Source organism: Armigeres subalbatus, chromosome 1, assembly GCF_024139115.2.
Source record: "Armigeres subalbatus isolate Guangzhou_Male chromosome 1, GZ_Asu_2, whole genome shotgun sequence".
In the NCBI taxonomy this organism is placed as follows: Eukaryota; Metazoa; Arthropoda; class Insecta; order Diptera; family Culicidae; genus Armigeres; species Armigeres subalbatus.
In genome coordinates, this window is record NC_085139.1 from 295,547,448 (window position 1) to 295,565,698 (window position 18,251).

At 42.8% G+C, this 18,251-nt stretch overlaps 1 protein-coding gene and 1 long non-coding RNA gene across 2 annotated transcripts; both read left to right on the plus strand.

The window, feature by feature from the left end:
- The first annotated feature begins 10,131 nt into the window (after nucleotides 1–10,131).
- Nucleotides 10,132–12,384, plus strand: LOC134216000 (uncharacterized). Its single transcript, XR_009980427.1, has 3 exons — nucleotides 10,132–10,525; nucleotides 11,022–11,188; nucleotides 11,467–12,384. It is a non-coding gene; the product is annotated as an uncharacterized LOC134216000 (long non-coding RNA).
- A 1,615-nt stretch (nucleotides 12,385–13,999) lies between these two features.
- Nucleotides 14,000–17,897, plus strand: LOC134207478 (uncharacterized). The gene is made up of 2 exons (XM_062683192.1): nucleotides 14,000–14,462; nucleotides 17,391–17,897. Exons 1-2 carry the CDS (start codon nucleotides 14,000–14,002, stop codon nucleotides 17,444–17,446), a joined length of 519 nt encoding a protein of 172 aa, XP_062539176.1. The 3' UTR covers nucleotides 17,447–17,897.
- Nucleotides 17,898–18,251: the final 354 nt, after the last annotated feature.

An 18,251-nucleotide genomic window follows, 5' to 3' on the forward strand; every position in this document is an offset into this window, starting at 1 on the left:
TGAAATCCAACCGTGTAAAAAAAAACCTGGGTGTAGTTTTAGAAAGTTTAAGCTTTTAAGCACTTGCCAATAAATCTTCAGGAAATCGGAACTTTGGACCTTTTTTATACGTCCGGTGCCGCGCCAACATCCCCAAAAGATTTCAACTCGAGGAGACCGTGTTGTTAGTCAATTATAATATAGTGGCCAAGGTCGTTTGGAGGACGGATCTGCAATGGTTCTCACGACGCGAGCAGCGGCGAAAGCCAACGCTGAGAGGCCTCAGGAAATTTGTGACAAATGTAAAAACTCCAATGCATCAGTGGCGACTCGATTTCTGGACGAACCAGTAGTATGTTACGATCATCCAGGGTGCAACTACAACTAATGCGCCTCGAGGAAGAGAAAAGAGCTCAGGAGAAACTGATTCTTGAGCAACAGGAGCAGGAGCGTGTTTGCTAAGAAAAAGCGCTAGCAACAAAGGCAGCACTCGAAAAAAAAACTCTCGACGAGAAATACGCTTTGCTCATCTCTCAGGCCGAAGAAGACGAGGCAGCAAGTCAACACAGTCTTCGGAGTCGTATGGGTCGTGAAAGTCGCCACAGTCAAGTTGAGGAGTTGATTCAGCAAATTGACGAAGCTCCCGGTGGAATGTCGACGACATCTTTCCACTTATTTCAATTGGAGTAGGAACGAACTTACAGCGAGGAGGAATGCTTAGTAGGTGTACCGGCGCAAAGCCTAAGCATGCATCGAATAAAGTGCACGAGGGAGCCCAAACATCTCACACCAAGCCTGCGGATGAATTGGTGGTCGTAAATGTGTATACGGAAGGTACATCTTCTATGGCTGGAATGAAAGATCCGGTTACAGTATACACACCGATTCGATCTAGTGATATAGTTCGGCAGCCAGTAGTGCAAAGTGTACAAAAAACACGATCGTTGAATAAGCAGCCGATAAATACACAACCAGTGTATGCTCAGCCGGTGTTTGTTCAACCGATACAGTCACAACCTACGCTATTAAAGCTGGTTCCGCGACCGCCTCTACCCACCTTTTTATTCCCAAAGCCAATATTATTATTCCTGTTGAAAATCGAATTTCGAAGTCGCGAAAACCAATTTTATTTGCGTTCAACTTATAGCGCATCATTGCGCAACTGGTAAACATTATTCGCAACCAGATGCGCTATACAGCGCACCAGATGCGCAGTAATGAAACTTGAGACTAATAGGAGAAAAATTGATTGTCGTGAGTTCAAAAATTCGGTTTTGAGCTGCACATATAATAACACTGTCCAAGCTATCGACGTCTCAACCGAATGCTTCTATTCCACCACAATCGTTCCTATTGTCGAAGACAGCTAGACATCATAACGTCCCGCTACACTGGGGATATAGATACTTTTGAACAGCTAATAATATGACGCCCCTAACCCCTATTCCTACGGTATCAAGCGACCCGTGCCAAGGGGATGCATGGTCTGAGGGTTGAAATAAATAGCAGGCCGCTAACGGAGCCTGTGGGGACCACAGTATAGCGTTCCCTTACCACGTTATTGTGGAGCTCTGGCGTTGCGGACCTATTTTCTCGCGCGACTCGTGGGACCAAAATGTCGACCAAACAAAAAAAAAAAACAAATTTGAGTGGAGAGGGAGAAGCGTCTAACAAAAGAGTGGATCCCTTGCCAGACGAAGTAACCTTAACAGGTCACCGCACCGATCGACAGGGACAGGCGATACAGAAGATCGTGGCAGGTCGGAGGAGCCGCCCATAGAGATCAAGATGGACGGAGCTACCCTGACCAGGGCCATAACGAAAGTGATGACCAGTCACAAGGAGAGTGGAGGCCAGAAAATGGAGGTGATTACAAACGTAACGGACGTAATCATGTCCTTTCTGGACAACGGTGGGAAGTACAGCAAGGACCTTAAGAAGTCCGTGCTGACCCTCTGCAACATGGTTGTAGAGGCAAAGCGGGAGTGGAAGTCCTTGCTACAGGCAAGTGAGGAGGAGAAAGAGTTGGCTGTGAGCCAAGCGGTGGAGATCAGGAAGCAAGCCGAGTCGAAGATTCGAGTACGGAAGAAAAGCAGCTGGCAGAAAGCCAGACTGCAGAACTCCGCAGACGCATGGCTGTTATTGGAGCAACTCCAAAGCTTAGTAAGGTCAGTATGACAACCGACCTGAAGGGAGCTGGCACCAAGCCGGTATTGCACGAGAAGAAGGCTACTAAAATCCGTCGGGAGAAGATTGAGCAGATTGCAGGCCCTAAGGAACGACGGAAATCAGCTCCTCCTTCTACGAGGACTACCGAAATCCGCCGGAAGGAAGGCCTGGCCTGGAGGGAAGTTATGAATCCCAAAAGGCGAAGAAGGAGCGAAAAGCGGTAGAGGAGGCGAAGGCGCCATTGGCCAAGAAGGGGAGTGCCCGTAGAGGAAAGAGAACATCTTCCAATGGTCATGGCAGGAAGGACAGAGGCAAAGCAATTTTCGTCAAAGCTGATGGTAAGAGCTATGCTGACGTTCTGAAGGCTTTGCGGGGCGATAAAAAGCTCACTGTCCTAGGGGATGATGTCAACTGCATCTGCAGAACGCAGAAGGGCAAGATGATCCTCGTCCTGAAGCGGGATGCTGCGCGGAAGAGTTCCGCGTATACAAAGTTGGCAGAAGAGGTGCTGGGTGATGCGGTTCAGGTAAGAGCCCTATGTCCAGTAGAGGTAATCCAATGCCGAGGCCTGGACGAAATTACCGCAGCCAATGAGCTGGACGCTGCACTGAGAGATCAGTGTGGCGTTGAAATCCATGATATCGCGATTCGGTAGCGGAAAGGTTATGCTGGAACGCAGGTTGCCGCATTCCAGGTACCTCTGCCTGACGCCAAGAAGGTAGTGAATAAGGCCATGCTGAGGTGGGTTTGTCGGTATGCTCGGTGAGCGCAAACCAACAACCTCAGGCCTGCTTCAAGTGCTTCGATTACGGATATAAGTCATATGACTGCAAAGGTCCTGATCGAAGTCGGCTTTACCGGAGGTGGGGAGCTGAAGGTCACAAGGCTCACACCTGCCGCTGCCAGGCCGCACCGAGATGTTTGATCTGTGGTCCTGGCACAGACAACAAACACCCATCCAGTGGGCAGGCCTGTCCGGCCTCCAGACGGGCTCGGTCATGCAAGTAGCTCAGCTAAATCTCAACCACTGCGAGGTAGCACAAGCGCTGCTACAACAGCGAGTATAGCAGTATACTGATAGTATACTAGGGTGTTAGATAATCTTGTAGCGAGACTAACTGGTCTTAAACCATTAGTTGTAGCAGGTGACTTCAACGTGTGGGCAGTGGATTGGGCCTCTCGGTTCACTAACGCTAGAGATCATATCCTGCTAGAGTCTATAGCGGTACTGAACGTAGTCCTGCTGAACGAGAGCCAAGTGTCAACGTTCAAAGGACCGAATGGTGAGTCATGCGTCGATGTGGCCTTCTGCAATCGAGTGCGTTAGCATAGGCGTGAGCGTTCTCAATAGTCCTCTACTGATGTATTGCTTAATTGCGGGCCGGGGGATACGGATTGGCGAAAGGGTGTTGGTTTTAGTGGGTCGGGTGATTCTATCCTCACACCACCTGAGTTAACCTCCTCAGGTGTCTGTCGACACAGGCGTTGTCTATTCATCAACACACACAATCGAACCCAGTGAGATCTTTGTTTGTTCAATTAGATGAATTATCGTTACCACCATCTGTATTGCGGGCACCAATGTCATACACCCCTTTATCACCAGCACCCTCTCCTATCGTATCGCTACAGCAACAAGCAGAGTTGTACGTTACCGAGCTGCAACAGTTGCGAAATCAGCAGGCCATGTGCGGACAGTTTCAGCAACAAGGCAAGGCAAGTGGTGCCTAAGGCGCTCCCAATTTTTAATGGGAATCCTGAAGAATGACCAGTTTTGACGTAGAACTACGTCTGTCTTTTCTATATTAGGGTACACTTTACGATTGCAAAAAATTGAAAATCGTCACGAAAATATGATAGACTTTGATCGTTAATATCTCAGCCGTTTCTCGATGGATTTTCAATTTTCTTGGACCATTCGATCAAGGAAGAGTCAACGCTTCATACCCGATGTACACTGAAGTCGTTTGTTACGCGGTTATTTTTACAGGAATCGTTTTTTATGCGATTTTTTATTCACGCGAGTTTCTGGATTTCCGCGGTTCCTTCAGACATACTTTGGGATTTACGCGGTTTTTTACGTTGTTTGAATTTACGCGGCCCATATCTTCCGCGTAAAAACCGACTCTAGTGTGTTACAATATCTATGTATGATAATATTTACTATTAAAAACTTGCCAACAGTTTAGCACTTGATTTCGGTGAATCAGTCAATCTCGTAAGTGCATCGCAAGCTTCTTCTTCCATAGCACTACATTCCAACTAGAACTGCCTGCTTTTCAACTTAGTAATTTATCAGCATTTCTTTAGTTATTCATAGAAAGTTTTTTTTTATGTCCGCCATTGCAGGGCTTTTAGCTGGTGCAGTTCGTTTATGCTAACTTAAACGTGCGTTTTCCTTGGAAAGCTTGGGGGCATTTGACGATAGCTTCTTGCTTACGTCTGTTGATGCAGTAGAGGGGCTCGGAATCTTCTTCGCTGCTGCAGTGAATGCGTTCTGGTAAACTTTCTTTGGCTCGTTTTTGCTGATTCGTAGGTGTCTGCCGGAGTAAACGCTAAGTCCGACGCAATTCACGTGAAGGAATAATTATTATTATCAATAACGCCGTTGACAGCCCAGCTTTCGCAATGGGTTTTTCTGTAATGAGCCACCAGGGGCTTAGACTGACTTAGCGATGGGTGGTAAGTCTCTAGCAGTTTGCGTCGGTGATGGTTGCAGCTGTACACTATCAGCCAGGCTTGTGCTTTTCAAATTGTGTAATCGATTATCATTAAATAATATAAACATAATTAATACCAATTTAATGTCAACAATGAAGTTCAATCGGATGCTCAGCATTGTTACCAATTCTTCGAATCGAGATACAATTATCGAACGATTCTCACTCTCTAGCGAGTTTTTATCAATTGGTAATTTGGATATGTGAACGCTTGAGAGTGTTGTTCATCCTCGATTATTTGAAAATTTTATTTTTATCTTCATTTTCAAATGTTGGTTCAAAAATTATATACATCACATCGAAAACAGATTCAGGCTGGGCTTGAAAAACGCTTGCTTTGGTCTCATCGCACAGAATAGTCGAAAACCTGTAGATTACATACAGCTACGTAGTTCAACGTCACCTTTGCGTACAACCCGATTGGGCTGAACCTTTGAGTTTTTGTGAGTAGCTTCCACAACTAGACTGTAATGCGTGGATACACGCAGTCAGAAAATCTGATGAGACTCCAGAGATGCCTCAAAGGCAAAGCATTGGAGGCCGTTCGGAGTAATCGGCTGCGACCGACATCGGTCCCGATAATTATGGAAACTCTGGAGACATTATTCGGGAGCCCAGAGCGGCTAGTTTAGTTGCTCAACAAAGTACGCAGCGTTCCAACTCTAAAAGCAGACAAGCTTGGAACGCTGGTCAACTTAGGTCTCGTGGTCCAAAATCTTGTTGGTCATCTTATAGCCGCTAACCAGCAAGCTCATCTGACCAATCCAACCCTGCTGCAAGAGATGCTGGATAAATTTCCACCAAATATCCGGTTGGACTGGGCATTGTACAAGAAGAATGTCCGACCTGTTGATTTGGGAACGTTTTGCGAATATATGAGTGTTATCGCCGTGTTATCGAGTGATGTAGCGCATTTCAGCGATTTCGATGGAGCTTGCACTGCGGGAAGTGAGAAGCAGCGAAAAGAGAAGGCTTCCGTAAATGCACATGTATCTGCTGGACCGCGGTGGTTCGAACAGTAAGGAAAGAAAGCAGAAAAGCAGGAGAAACCTTGCTACATTTGTCAGAGCTTGAAGCATTGAATCAAGGACTGTCATGAGTTCAGGTCTTTTAGCTTCAGTGATCGGTTGAAAGGGGTTGAATCGCACCAACTAAGTTCTATCTGTCTTGTTCCTCATGGAAGATGGTCCTGAAAGTCGACGCGCACCTGTGGAGTTCGTGATTGTACCAAGAAACACCATCCGTTTCTCCATCTCAGTCAGCAAACTACGAGTAAACCGTCTTCCAACGAAAGCATCGGAGCGCGTCCGAAATCGGACGCATTAGTCAATGTTCACCGTCGTATTAAAAGTGCAACGATATTCCGTATAATCCCGGTGGTTTTGTACGGTAGAGAAGCTCAGGCATCAACGTTCGCCTTCCTTGACGAAGGTTCCTCGTCAACCCTCATCGGAAAAGAAGTCGCAGATCAATTGACCCGTGGCGGTGAGCTACAGCCGCTATGTTTGACGTGGACGGCGAAGGTTTCGCGCCATGAAAAAGACTCCAGAATGAATTCCTGAAGATTTCAGGACAGAAAACAAAATCATTGACCAGCGTAAGCACCGTTCGCCAACTGGACCTTCCGGTACAGTCGCTGAAATATGGAGAATTATCTCAACATTTTCCTTATTTGGCTGGGCTACCGGTGACAAGATACCAAAAGGCCGTTCCTAAAATCCTGATAGGGTTGGACAACATAAAACTGTCGCTGCCTCTCAAGACACGTGAGGGATGGCTAAACGGGTCAGTGGCGGCAAAAACGAGACTGGGATGGACCGGGAGCATCGATGATTCATGCTGGAATTCAACATTGCCATTGTTGCACATCTGCAAAAGCGCGGAAGATAGCAAAATTCACGATCCAGTGAAAGGATATTTCGCGGCAAAGAGTCTGGTAGTATCCGGAACCTTTGGGCCAGAAGCTGAAGAAGATCGTCGAGCAAAAGAGATTTTGCGACGAACGACGGTCAAAGGAGCCGATGGCCACTATGAGACAGGACTGTTGTGGCGAAGTGACGTAGTGGAGTTGCCGTCCAGTTACGGCATGGCAGAGCGGCGTCTGATTTGTCTTGAAAGGAAGTTGCGAAAATATCCGGAACTGCAAGCGAACTTAGAAAAGCAGATCTACGAGTATCATAGCAAAGGATACGCCTATAAAGCCACGCCTCAGGAGTTAGAAGAAAGTAATTCGGGCAGGACATGGTATCTCCCACTTGGAGTAGTCACAAGCCCACGGAAACCTGGAAAAGTGAGAATTATCTGGGACGCGGCTGCTAAAGTAAAAGAAGTGTCACTAAACGACATGCTGCTGAAGCGACCGGACCTTCTTTCAGCGTTGCCCGCCGTATTGCGCCGCTTTTGTCAGCGGCAGGTAGATATTGCAGGAGACATCCGTGGAATGTATCACCAGGTGAGAATTAAAAAGGATGATCGGCAAGTTCAACGTTTTCTCTATCGAAGTGATCCAACGAAGAAGCCGGAGGTGTTTGTGATGGACGTGGCTATCTTTGGGTCGACATGTTCGCCCTGCTCGGCGAACTTCGTGAAAAATTTGAATGCGATGGAGTGGAAGGATGAATATCCAGAAGCGTCTACAGCAGTAGTAGAAAACCACTATGTTGATGGTTACCTGGCCAGTCGCGACACGGCAGAGGACATGGCGAAGCTGGAATCAGAGGAACGTACAAACAGCAGCCGGATAAACTACGCTTGGAGAAGGCACTTCTTTTAACTGGAATAAAACATCTACTACACTTGTTGAATGCTGTTCATCGAATGAATTTATTGAAACTTTGTTACAATTAGATTGGTTCTTAATTCTAGTACAGTTACAGTTTGTTCGATACTTAATTCTAGTACTATAGTAGGAGACGGAGAGAAACCCGGAGCTTATTGACTAGTTGTCCAATCAGAGAAAAGAAGGGTACATAGTTAAATACCAATACGTGTACACTTAGTGTGACACTGGTATGGCTCAAGCTATGTGCTGTTGGCATAGATCAGCACCGAAGAGGAGTTAATATGAAAGCATAAGAATGCATAGCTTATTGAGGGTTATGTAAATGTAATGTGACACCATGGGACCGTTTGTCTGATGGTGCATTGCGGTACCGATTTATGACTAACTCATTGGCTGGGAGGTAAGTGTTTTGAAAATGTTACAACGTTTGGAACAATGTAAGGAGTCGAATTGCTACACTTGTGTTTTATGGAATGTGGGCAATAATTGATTAACTGTGACACGACATGTCCCAGATTAATTCATGGAACATGTCTTGTAAAAGAAATATGAGTAAGCATAACCACACTTGCTTGTGATCATAAATGAGGTGGATTTGTTATGGTTTGAAAACATGTGAAACTTGAGAAAATATTAGAGTGACTAATTTATAGTCCTGGGAAAGTCTATTATAGTACACGGATTTGAGCTACGTAATTGGCGATCGAATTCGTTGAAAGTGTTGGAGGTCCTGGGAGAAAAGGTGGCGGAAAGGTCGAAAGATTTCAGCGTTGACAAAGAGAGCAACGGGGAACGTGTTCTGGGTATGGCCTGGTTGCCGGTAGAAGATGTATTTGTGTATTCCGTGAAGTTGCCGAATGAATTCGAGCGATCAGCTTCAACAAAAATCGTTACAACAAAGCGAAGCATCTTGAGATTTGTGATGAGCATCTTCGACCCGCTCGGCCTAATTTCCCGATTACGATCGGGACGCATTGCATGCCTTGGAACTACATTTATTCGTGGACGCAAGCGAATTGGCCTTCGCTTGTATAGCCTACGCTTGTATACCCACGATGCTCTCTGGTAGCCTCGAAGACTAAAGTTGCGCCGCTAAGCCTTTGTTGATCCCTAGGCTGGAGCTTCAGGTGACGGTTATTGTAAGCAGACTAGCGAAGTCTATCGCGAAATATCACACTCTTCCGATCACGCGAAGATTCTTGTGGAGCGATTCTAAAACAGTCCTGTCGTGGATCAATTCGGATGCTCGTAAATATCGCCAATACGTGGCGGTACGAATCGGTGAAATTCTGGAGGAGACTCAACCCGAGGAATGGCTCTGGGTACCCACTAAACTCGATGTTTGCAGATGAGACCACTAAATGGGGAAAAGGTCCCACACTGCAGCCGGATGGCCGCTGGTTCACCGGACAGGACTTCCTTTATAAGTCGGAGAATGAATGGCCACAAGAACGGTTGACCTTGAACACCGAAGAAGAACTTCGTGCTTTACACCGCGTGCAGTTGATGCAGCCATTCCTCGAGTGTGAGAGGCTCTCTTATTGGAAACGAATGCTTCGGGCCATAGCATATGTGTGCTGGTTTGTAGATCGTTGCGGAAAATTCCGCGAGCAAGAGGCTAAGCCAGCTGGTTGTACACTGCAGCAGGAGGATCTTGTGCGAGCTGAGAGAATGTTTTGGACACTTGTGCAGGCGCAAGAATTCGCAGAAGAGATAGTGGTTCTAGTGAAGAATAAAGCATCGGATGGTGAACGACTGCAATTGAAAACCAGCAGCTGCATCAGACACCTATCGACTTTCTTGGATGAGCTCGGCGTGATTCGTATGGAAGGTAGGACAGAAGCCTCTCCTCTGGAGGAGTACGATGCGAAGTATCCAATAATACTGCCTAAAATTCATCGTGTTACTGAACTTTTAGTGGACTGGTACCACAGACGATATGGTTACCACAACGTTGAAACTGTGGTAAACGAGATTCGCCAGCGATACCACATCCAAGCATTCCGGGCGATTGTATACAATGCACGTCCTGAAGTGCCCAGGATGGCGCCTCTACTGGCGGCAGGCGTAACTCCATTTGTCCGCCCGTCCTAACTTGTGGGCATCGACTATTTCGGTCCGTACATGTTTAAGATCGGCCGGAGTCAAGTGAAGCATTGGGTAGCACTTTTCACTTGCTTGGTAGCAAGAGCTGTCCACTTGGAAGTAGCTGCGTCTTTTTCTACTGAATCATGTTAGCTAGCGTTGCGGCGATTCATCGCACGTCGGGGTACACTAACACAAATTTACACGAACCGTATAACAAACTTTGTGGGTGCCAGTCGAGAGTTGACCAGTCAGCTTGTCGCAACTAATCGTGAGCTAGCAGAGATCTTCATCGATACCAACACTCGGTGGTTTTTCATCCCGCCATCTTCCCCGTGTTATGTTTCACTTGCGCATCCCTATGCGCTCTGATGTCATTTGACGTTCGCCGTTCGGACGAACGTACTGAGTCGAAGGGCTCGAATAAGAGATAAATAAAAGACAAGAGTTAGTCTGATCTGAAACCCCTAACCGAACAGGTGCCTTTTTAATAGTTACTCCGGATCTACACCTCGTTAGTCAAATAATCCTTTTGCTACATATATACCTCTTTAAAAGTGGCGACGAGTAAAAAAAAAAAAGATAACTTTTCGCGTTTGCATAAAGTGAAACTAAGTAGTAACCCTTCTATCAGCTGTTACGGTGTGATTTATCGCTGAAAAGCAGAATTGCTCCGCCGGCGCGGCGTTGCCGTTGAAAGCAGATTGAGGTAGTATTATTACCAACCACGAGGCAAGAGTCAAACAACCTTCCGAAATTCGAAGACGCTACGCTAAATCGTAAGTAAAAAGTGAGTAGCTGAGAGAAAACGTAAAAAGAAAACTTTTCTATTCAGTGATTTACGACAAAAGCGTCGATATTAAGCGTCATTTGCAAAATCGGTGGTAAGTTTACGAAAAGGCCTTTTCACACTCCATTGTATGGTTGGAAATAAAAGGGTGATCCAAAAACAAAAAATCTTTTATTCGCATAGATGAAACAAATGTTTCATTGTGACATTTCAAGACAAAATTTTCAAAACGTCTTATCTGCTTTTGTAAACAAAGATTCAAACGACGATTTGACGAATCTGACAGCTCTCCCACGCAAACTAACACCATCAATAGGTAGGTGAAGGTTTCCGCTACCTGTTGATGGTGTTAGTTTGCGTGGGAGAGCTATCAGATTCGTCAAATCGTCGTTTGATTATTTGTTTACAAAAGCAGATAAGTCGTTTTGAAAATTTTGTCTTGATTTATTCTTTTGTTCAACACGGCATTAATAGCTTTTTTTTTAATTGAATAAAGGTGTTTTTTGGCAGCGTGTGAGGCGTCGAAACCTGGGATTTTCCGCAAAATAGGTCTCAACGGAGACGGAGTGGTTTGAGATAAATTTTGTCTGCTTCTATTCACTGCAGTTTTCGAGGTTCAACGGAACAGAAAAGCAAGCCGCAAAAGGGTTTCTGGCGTACAGGGTAAGTCCGCTTTTTTGTCCCGTTTCGTTAATTAATAAATTATTTCAACTAGACAATCAAAGTGATTTATAAAGAGTTTAATGTGATATTTTCTTTTGTCTACTTTTATTCCATTTTGAACTATATGACGTTGCTGTGAATGCTTATTGCTGAAAACGAAAATGTTTTAAACGGTATTATGGGATTTTTTATGAAATAATTTGTGTTTTTTTTTGGTTCTACATTTTTTTAAAATAAAAAAAAATAAACGTTTGTTGATTGTCGGTCGGCTTGATTAGTTCGCACAATGAGCTCTAGTGTAGCTTTCTCTTTAGAACCCTACCGTAGGGGAACATCGTTTAACGATTGGTTCACCCGATTGAAGTATTTCTTCAGGGTGAATAAGGTGAAAGAAGATGATCAACTGGCTTACTTTATCACCATGAGTGGCCCGGTAATATTCGCCGAAATGAAGCTTCTTTTTCCGGGAGGAAACTTTGAAGAGGCAGCTTTGGACGAAATTGTGTCTAAGCTAAAAAATCGTCTGGATAAAACGGATCCCGATCTGGTACAACGGTACAAATTTGGTACCAGAGTACAGAATCCAGATGAGTCCACGGAAGACTTCATTTTAAACCTGAAACTTCAAGCAGAACCCAAGTAACATTTTTAGTTTTATCATATTCTATTAGCAGTTTTGGAGAGCAAATTTTCAAGACTAGCAATAAAACTAAAATCTACATGACAACCTCTTGATGACCGCTACAAGATTACGTTATGACTAAGTGGACCACTCTTGAGATCGTCTTCAAAGCAAGTTTTAGGTTATTCATAAGAGTTCCATAAAACCGCTGTCAAAAAAGGGAATTTCTTTTCCGTGGAGCTTTTTGTTATTGTTTTGTAGAAAAAGGAAAATCGTAAAAATGGAAGAATGAAATAAAAAACAACATCACCGGCATTGATGAAAAATAATGTTCAAATATTGGAAATTGGATTCCCAGAATTCGTTCGCGTGCTTGCAAATTTTTCTGCGCGTTCGAATTTCTGGTGAAAACAGGTAAGAAAATCAATTTGTTTAAGTGCGCCGTCGTAATACTGTGATTTACGGCCAATTAATTAGTGTAAATAATAAATCGACATGCAGCCTTTTTTTCTGGTGGCATTCCGATTTGCAAGGAAACATTTCTCGTGCTTCAAATTTTGTAAAATCATCTTGAAATGCAGCGATTATTTAGTAGATTTTGCATTAGATGTTGCAAATTTTGATTAGATTTTGCAAAAGATTTACGCCGATATAATTTTTTTTCTACCAGCATGGCTGCTACTACACTGTGGGCAATTTTGACGGCCAAAATAACATTTTGCATAACTTTCAATTACAATAAGTATTTTGCTGAAAGTTGCTGTTATCCGTTTCTTACGATCAGTTCTTCTTCATGATGGTCTATAATCAACAAGAACCTGGCTTGCTTTTCAATTATAATTTCCACAGTTAGGCAAATTTCATATTATTGAAAACTTTTTTATATCGAATCGTTGTCATTGCACTATTCGTTGTGTATTCGCATTTATACCATTTTTATTAACGGGAGTAAAAGGATATAGCTTGCTTGATTTTTATTATCTGTTTCATTTTTAGAAATTTGAAATTTGACCAATAAACAACTAAATCTTAAATATGCGAATAGGGGCCCTCCTTAGCCGTGCGGTAAGACGCGCGGCTACAAAGCAAGACCATGCTGAGGGTGGCTGAGTTCGATTCCCGGTGCCGGTCTAGGCAATTTTCGGATTGGAAATTGTCTCGACTTCCCTGGGCATAAAAGTACACCCAGGTTTTTTTTTACACAGTTTGGTTTTGGTCGTTTAAGACCTTCAGGGTCAATGAATCAATGAGTTAACCCCACCAAAAAATTCACAAAAAATCAAAGAAAATTCAGGGGGTATTTGAAAAGCTGTAAAAGTTCAGGTTAACCGAGAAATTAATGAATTCCAACCGCGTAAAAAAAAACCTGGGTGTATCATCGTGTTAGCCTCATGATATACGAATGCAAAAATGGTAACCTGGCTAAGAAACCTCGCAGTTAATAACTGTGGAAGTGCTTAATGAACACTAAGCTGCGAGGCGGCTCTGTCCCAGTGTGGGGATGTAATGCCAATAAGAAGAAGAAGAAGAAATATGCGAATGCCCAGTTGGGAACATTTATGTGTTTATTGTTTTCTTTGTTTACGATATTTGGGGAACATGGAGCAGAAACATCTGTTTTTAGCCATTCGATTGACCATAGTTCACGAAGTTCAACATAAACATTGTGTTCTTGTACAATACCATTATAAACCTAATTAAAACTACTAAGTTTTATTTAGGTTATGCGTAAGACAAGTCTAAGACCAATATATTCGGCTTTATGACAGTTTTCAAAATTGGTTTTATTAGAGTCCTCAAGATAATCATAAGGCCCCTAATAAGCTCATAAAGCATTTGACATTTGTGGTTTTATTGAACGTTTTATTACGATTTTGAAGATAGCCTCAAGTCTTCTAATAAGGGTAATCTCGCGGCATTGAGCAAAGCAGCGATAAAGCCGTTAAAAAACTTAAATAAATCTATGAAGCCTTGAAATTGTTACTTGGGAATTCTGCGGTTTCGAGAATTTTAAGGAGGTCGCCATTCTCGATCGCCTTATTGCCGGTATTAATGATAATAATCTAAGACAGCGCCTACTGAGCGAGGACAAGTTGAACCTGGCAATTGCGGAAAAAATTATCACTACTTGGGAGGTAGCTCGTGCGAATGCAGGGACTGCCAACCAACCGAACTTGGTACATCCGGCTATGGTAGCAGCGGTTGCCAACGGACCTAGTGATCACTTGGGAGTAGCGGGGACAAGGTTACGCAAGGTCTATGATTTGGCTCAGAAATACCAAGATTCTGGGAGCGATGTAAGGGGCAACAGTGGTAGAGGGCCAGTAAAAAGCCGATTAGGTTTCCGACCTTCAGAGCGGCTGCCGCAAACGCACAGCAACCAGGGATCGCAGGAATGGAATTTCCGGCAGCCAGGAGGGCAGTATGGAAGACAAAGACAGTGGACACGACCAGACTATTCACAAATGACCTGCAACTTTTGCGGGGTCAAAGGTCACATCCGTAAAAAGTGCTTTAAGCTAAAGAACCTTAACCGTGATGCAGTCAATTTGGTAGAATCGTATAGACCAGGACCCTCCGCTGACCGTCACATTACGGAGCTTCTGGAAAGAATGCGAACAAGGGACGACGAAGACGACGACAGCGACTCAGGTAATCTTCAATGTATGATGGTAGCGTCTATAAACAAAATTAGTAACCCTTGTTTGGTGCAAGTGGAAATAGAGCAAAAATGTTTGAAAATGGAGATCGATTGTGGCGCGTCTGTGTCTGTTATGAGTAAAAGACAATATTCGTTGAATTTTAAGAATAAACTGAGTAAATATAATGAACCATTGATGGTTGTTAACGAAGCAAAATTGAAAATAGAAGGGGAGGCAAGGGTTATGGTAAAAATAAACGATAGAGAGGCGGTAATGCAGCTACTAGTTTTATATTGTGAGAATAATTTTGACCCGCTTTTTGGTCGAACTTGGCTGGGCATGTTTTACCCCAATTGGAGACATTTTTTTCAATATTTCTTTTCAAATCAACAGAAATGATGAGTCCGGTGAAAATGCCGTCGATGATTTAAAAAACAAATTTAAAAGTGTATTTACAAAAAGCTTCACCACACCTATCAGCGGATTTAAAGCAGAATTGATAATGAAGGACGAAACTCCCATTTTTAAGAAAGCTTATGACGTGCCTTACAGGTTAAAGGAAAAAGTTTCTGATTATTTAGACAAACTGGAGAAGGAAAAAGTTATCACTCCAGTTGATACTAGCGAATGGGCTTCTCCCATCATCATAGTAATGAAGAAAAATAACGAAATCCGCTTGGTGATAGATTGTAAAGTTTCTATAAACAAAGCCTTGATACCCAATTCATATCCCTTACCTACATCTCAAGATATTTTTGCTAATCTGGCTGGTTGTAGAGTGTTTTGTGCCCTAGATCTTGAAGGGGCATATACCCAATTAGAATTGACGGAGAGGTCCAAGCAATTTGTGGTTATCAACACAATGAAGGGTTTATACAAATACAACAGATTGCCACAAGGCGCATCCTCTAGTGCCTCTATTTTTCAACAAGTCATGGATAAAGTATTGGAAGGAATCGAAAATGTTTCTTGTTACTTGGATGATGTTTTAATTGCCGGCAGAACAACTGAGGATTGTAGGATAAAACTTTTGTTAGTATTGGAACGTTTAGCTAAGGCTCACATAAAGGTAAATTATGAAAAGTGCAAATTTTTCGTTAAAGAACTGGAACATTTGGGACACATTATTAGTGACAAAGGGCTAAAGCCTTGTCCTGATAAAATATTAACTATAGAGAAAGCAAATGCTCCTAAAAACGAGTCAGAGTTGAAGTCATACTTAGGTTTATTAAATTACTATCACAAGTTCATACCCAACTTATCTTCTAAGTTATTTCCATTATATAATTTATTAAAGAATAAAGTACAGTACGTTTGGGATGACAATTGTCAGAGATCTTTCTTGGAAAGCAAAAGTTTACTGATAAAAACAAATTTTTTAGAGTTCTACGACCCCAAAAAGCCGATTATTGCAATATCGGATGCGTCAAGCTATGGCCTCGGGGGTTTAATAGCCCATGTGATAGAAGGAACAGAAAAACCTATTTGTTTTACATCATTCTCTTTAAGCTCTGCACAAAGAAAGTATCCTATTCTGCATTTGGAGGCTTTGGCGTTAGTATGCACTATAAAAAAGTTTCACAAATACCTTTACGGTCAAAGTTTTACGGTTTATACAGACCACAAGCCCTTAGTGGGAATCTTCGGAAAGGAAGGAAAAAACTCGATTTATGTGACGAGATTGCAGCGTTTTGTTTTAGACTTAGCTATATATGATTTCAATATTATCTATCGACCATCGCATAAATTAGGGAACGCTGATTTCTGTTCAAGATTTCCATTACCACAGGATGTTCCTGATTATTTGGATACAGATGCCATAAAAAGTATAAATTTTAGTAAGGAAATAACTGTCGACTTTAAGCTAATTGCGGAAGCAACAGAAAACGACGAGTTTCTACAGAAAATCATAAGTTTTATGACCAACGGATGGCCCGAAAGAATTGACAAACAATTTGCAGATGTATTTTCAAATTTTTTGGACTTAGAATTGGTAGACGGATGTCTTCTTTTCAGGGCCAGAGTAATTATACCTAAGGTGTTCCAAAAAAATATCTTAAAACTGTTGCATGGAAACCACTCAGGACTTATCAAAATGAAGCAATTAGCACGCAGTTCAGTATATTGGTATGGTATTAATGCAGATATAGACAAATATGTTGCTAACTGTGAGGCATGTAACAGTATGGCAATTGTCCGTAAACCAAAAGAGATATCTAGATGGATACCAACTACGAGGCCGTTCAGCAGGATTCATATTGATTTCTTTTTTTACGAGCATCGTACTTACCTCTTAGTGGTTGATAGTTTCTCAAAATGGATCGAAATTGAATGGATGAGACAAGGTATGGATGGGAACAAAGTGTTAAAAAAAACTTGTAGCATATTTTGCGCGGTTTGGTCTACCGGATGTCTTGGTATCGGACAATGGTCCTCCTTTCAACTCCAGAACATTTGTTGATTTTTTAGAAAAACAAGGTATTAAAGTAATGAAAAGTCCACCATATAACCCATCTAGTAATGGTCAAGCAGAAAGGCTGGTTAGAACTGTAAAGTCCTCAAAAGATTTCTAATGGACCCAGAGATTATGGAGTTAGACCTGGAAGACCAGATAAATTTATTTTTATTCAACTTTAGAAATAATAATTTGACAAAGGATGGGCATTTTCCATCAGAAAGAATATTTGCATATAAACCAAAGACTATTTTAGATTTAGTTAATCCTAAAAATAATTTTAAACATCATATGGAAGTACCACATGCAAATGATGAAGATGATATAGAGCATCATAAAAGGATTTATCCTAAAATTAACCATGATGCTATTGATAGTCTGATGGCTGGGGATGAAGTGTGGTACAAAAACAATAGTCCCCACCATCAGACCAGATGGATAAAAGCCACGTTCATTAAAAAGTTTTCTCAAAATGTGTTTCAGATATGCGTTGGAAGCGTGGTCGTAATGGCCCACAGAGCACAGATCAGGACCTCTAAAGCTGCTACCCAATGGCAAGGGCCAAACGTTTTGATTACGAGGAAGGAGAGACCCGATGAAATGGATGACGATCTGAGTACCCCTAGAAACGAGCCGCCTACTGGCGATGTGGAGGAAGAGCAGGCTCCGAAGGGAGGGAGGAAAAGAAAGCGTCAGGAAACCGAAAGCCGTCAGGTGATGGAGCTCCGAAGATCAAAACGCCCTAAGAAAGTACACCGTAGTGCAGATTATCATTATGATTGAAATTTCTGAATATGTTCGGATAAGCTTAAGATTTTCATTGATTTGAACTCGATATTTGTTAATGAATTATTAATATGCTTGTGGATTTATTTCATACTCTGATTATATTTGTAACATAGTAAAGGGGAAGAATTGTTATGTTTCACTTGCGCATCCCTATGCGCTCTGATGTCATTTGACGTTCGCCGTTCGGACGAACGTACTGAGTCGAAGGGCTCGAATAAGAGATAAATAAAAGACAAGAGTTAGTCTGATCTGAAACCCCTAACCGAACAGGTGCCTTTTTAATAGTTACTCCGGATCTACACCTCGTTAGTCAAATAATCCTTTTGCTACATATATACCTCTTTAAAACCCCGCACATGGGCGGTGCATGGGAGAGAATGGTCAGAGCAGTGACGGCAGGAATGGAATCGGTTGGCAGTCCGTGCACCATCGTAAGAAGTGTTCAAAACCATTTTGTATGGAGCGGAGTCAATGGTTAACTCCAGACCGTTGACGTACGTGCCACTTGAGACGTCACATCAGGAGGCATTAACTTCTAACCATTTTATACACCTT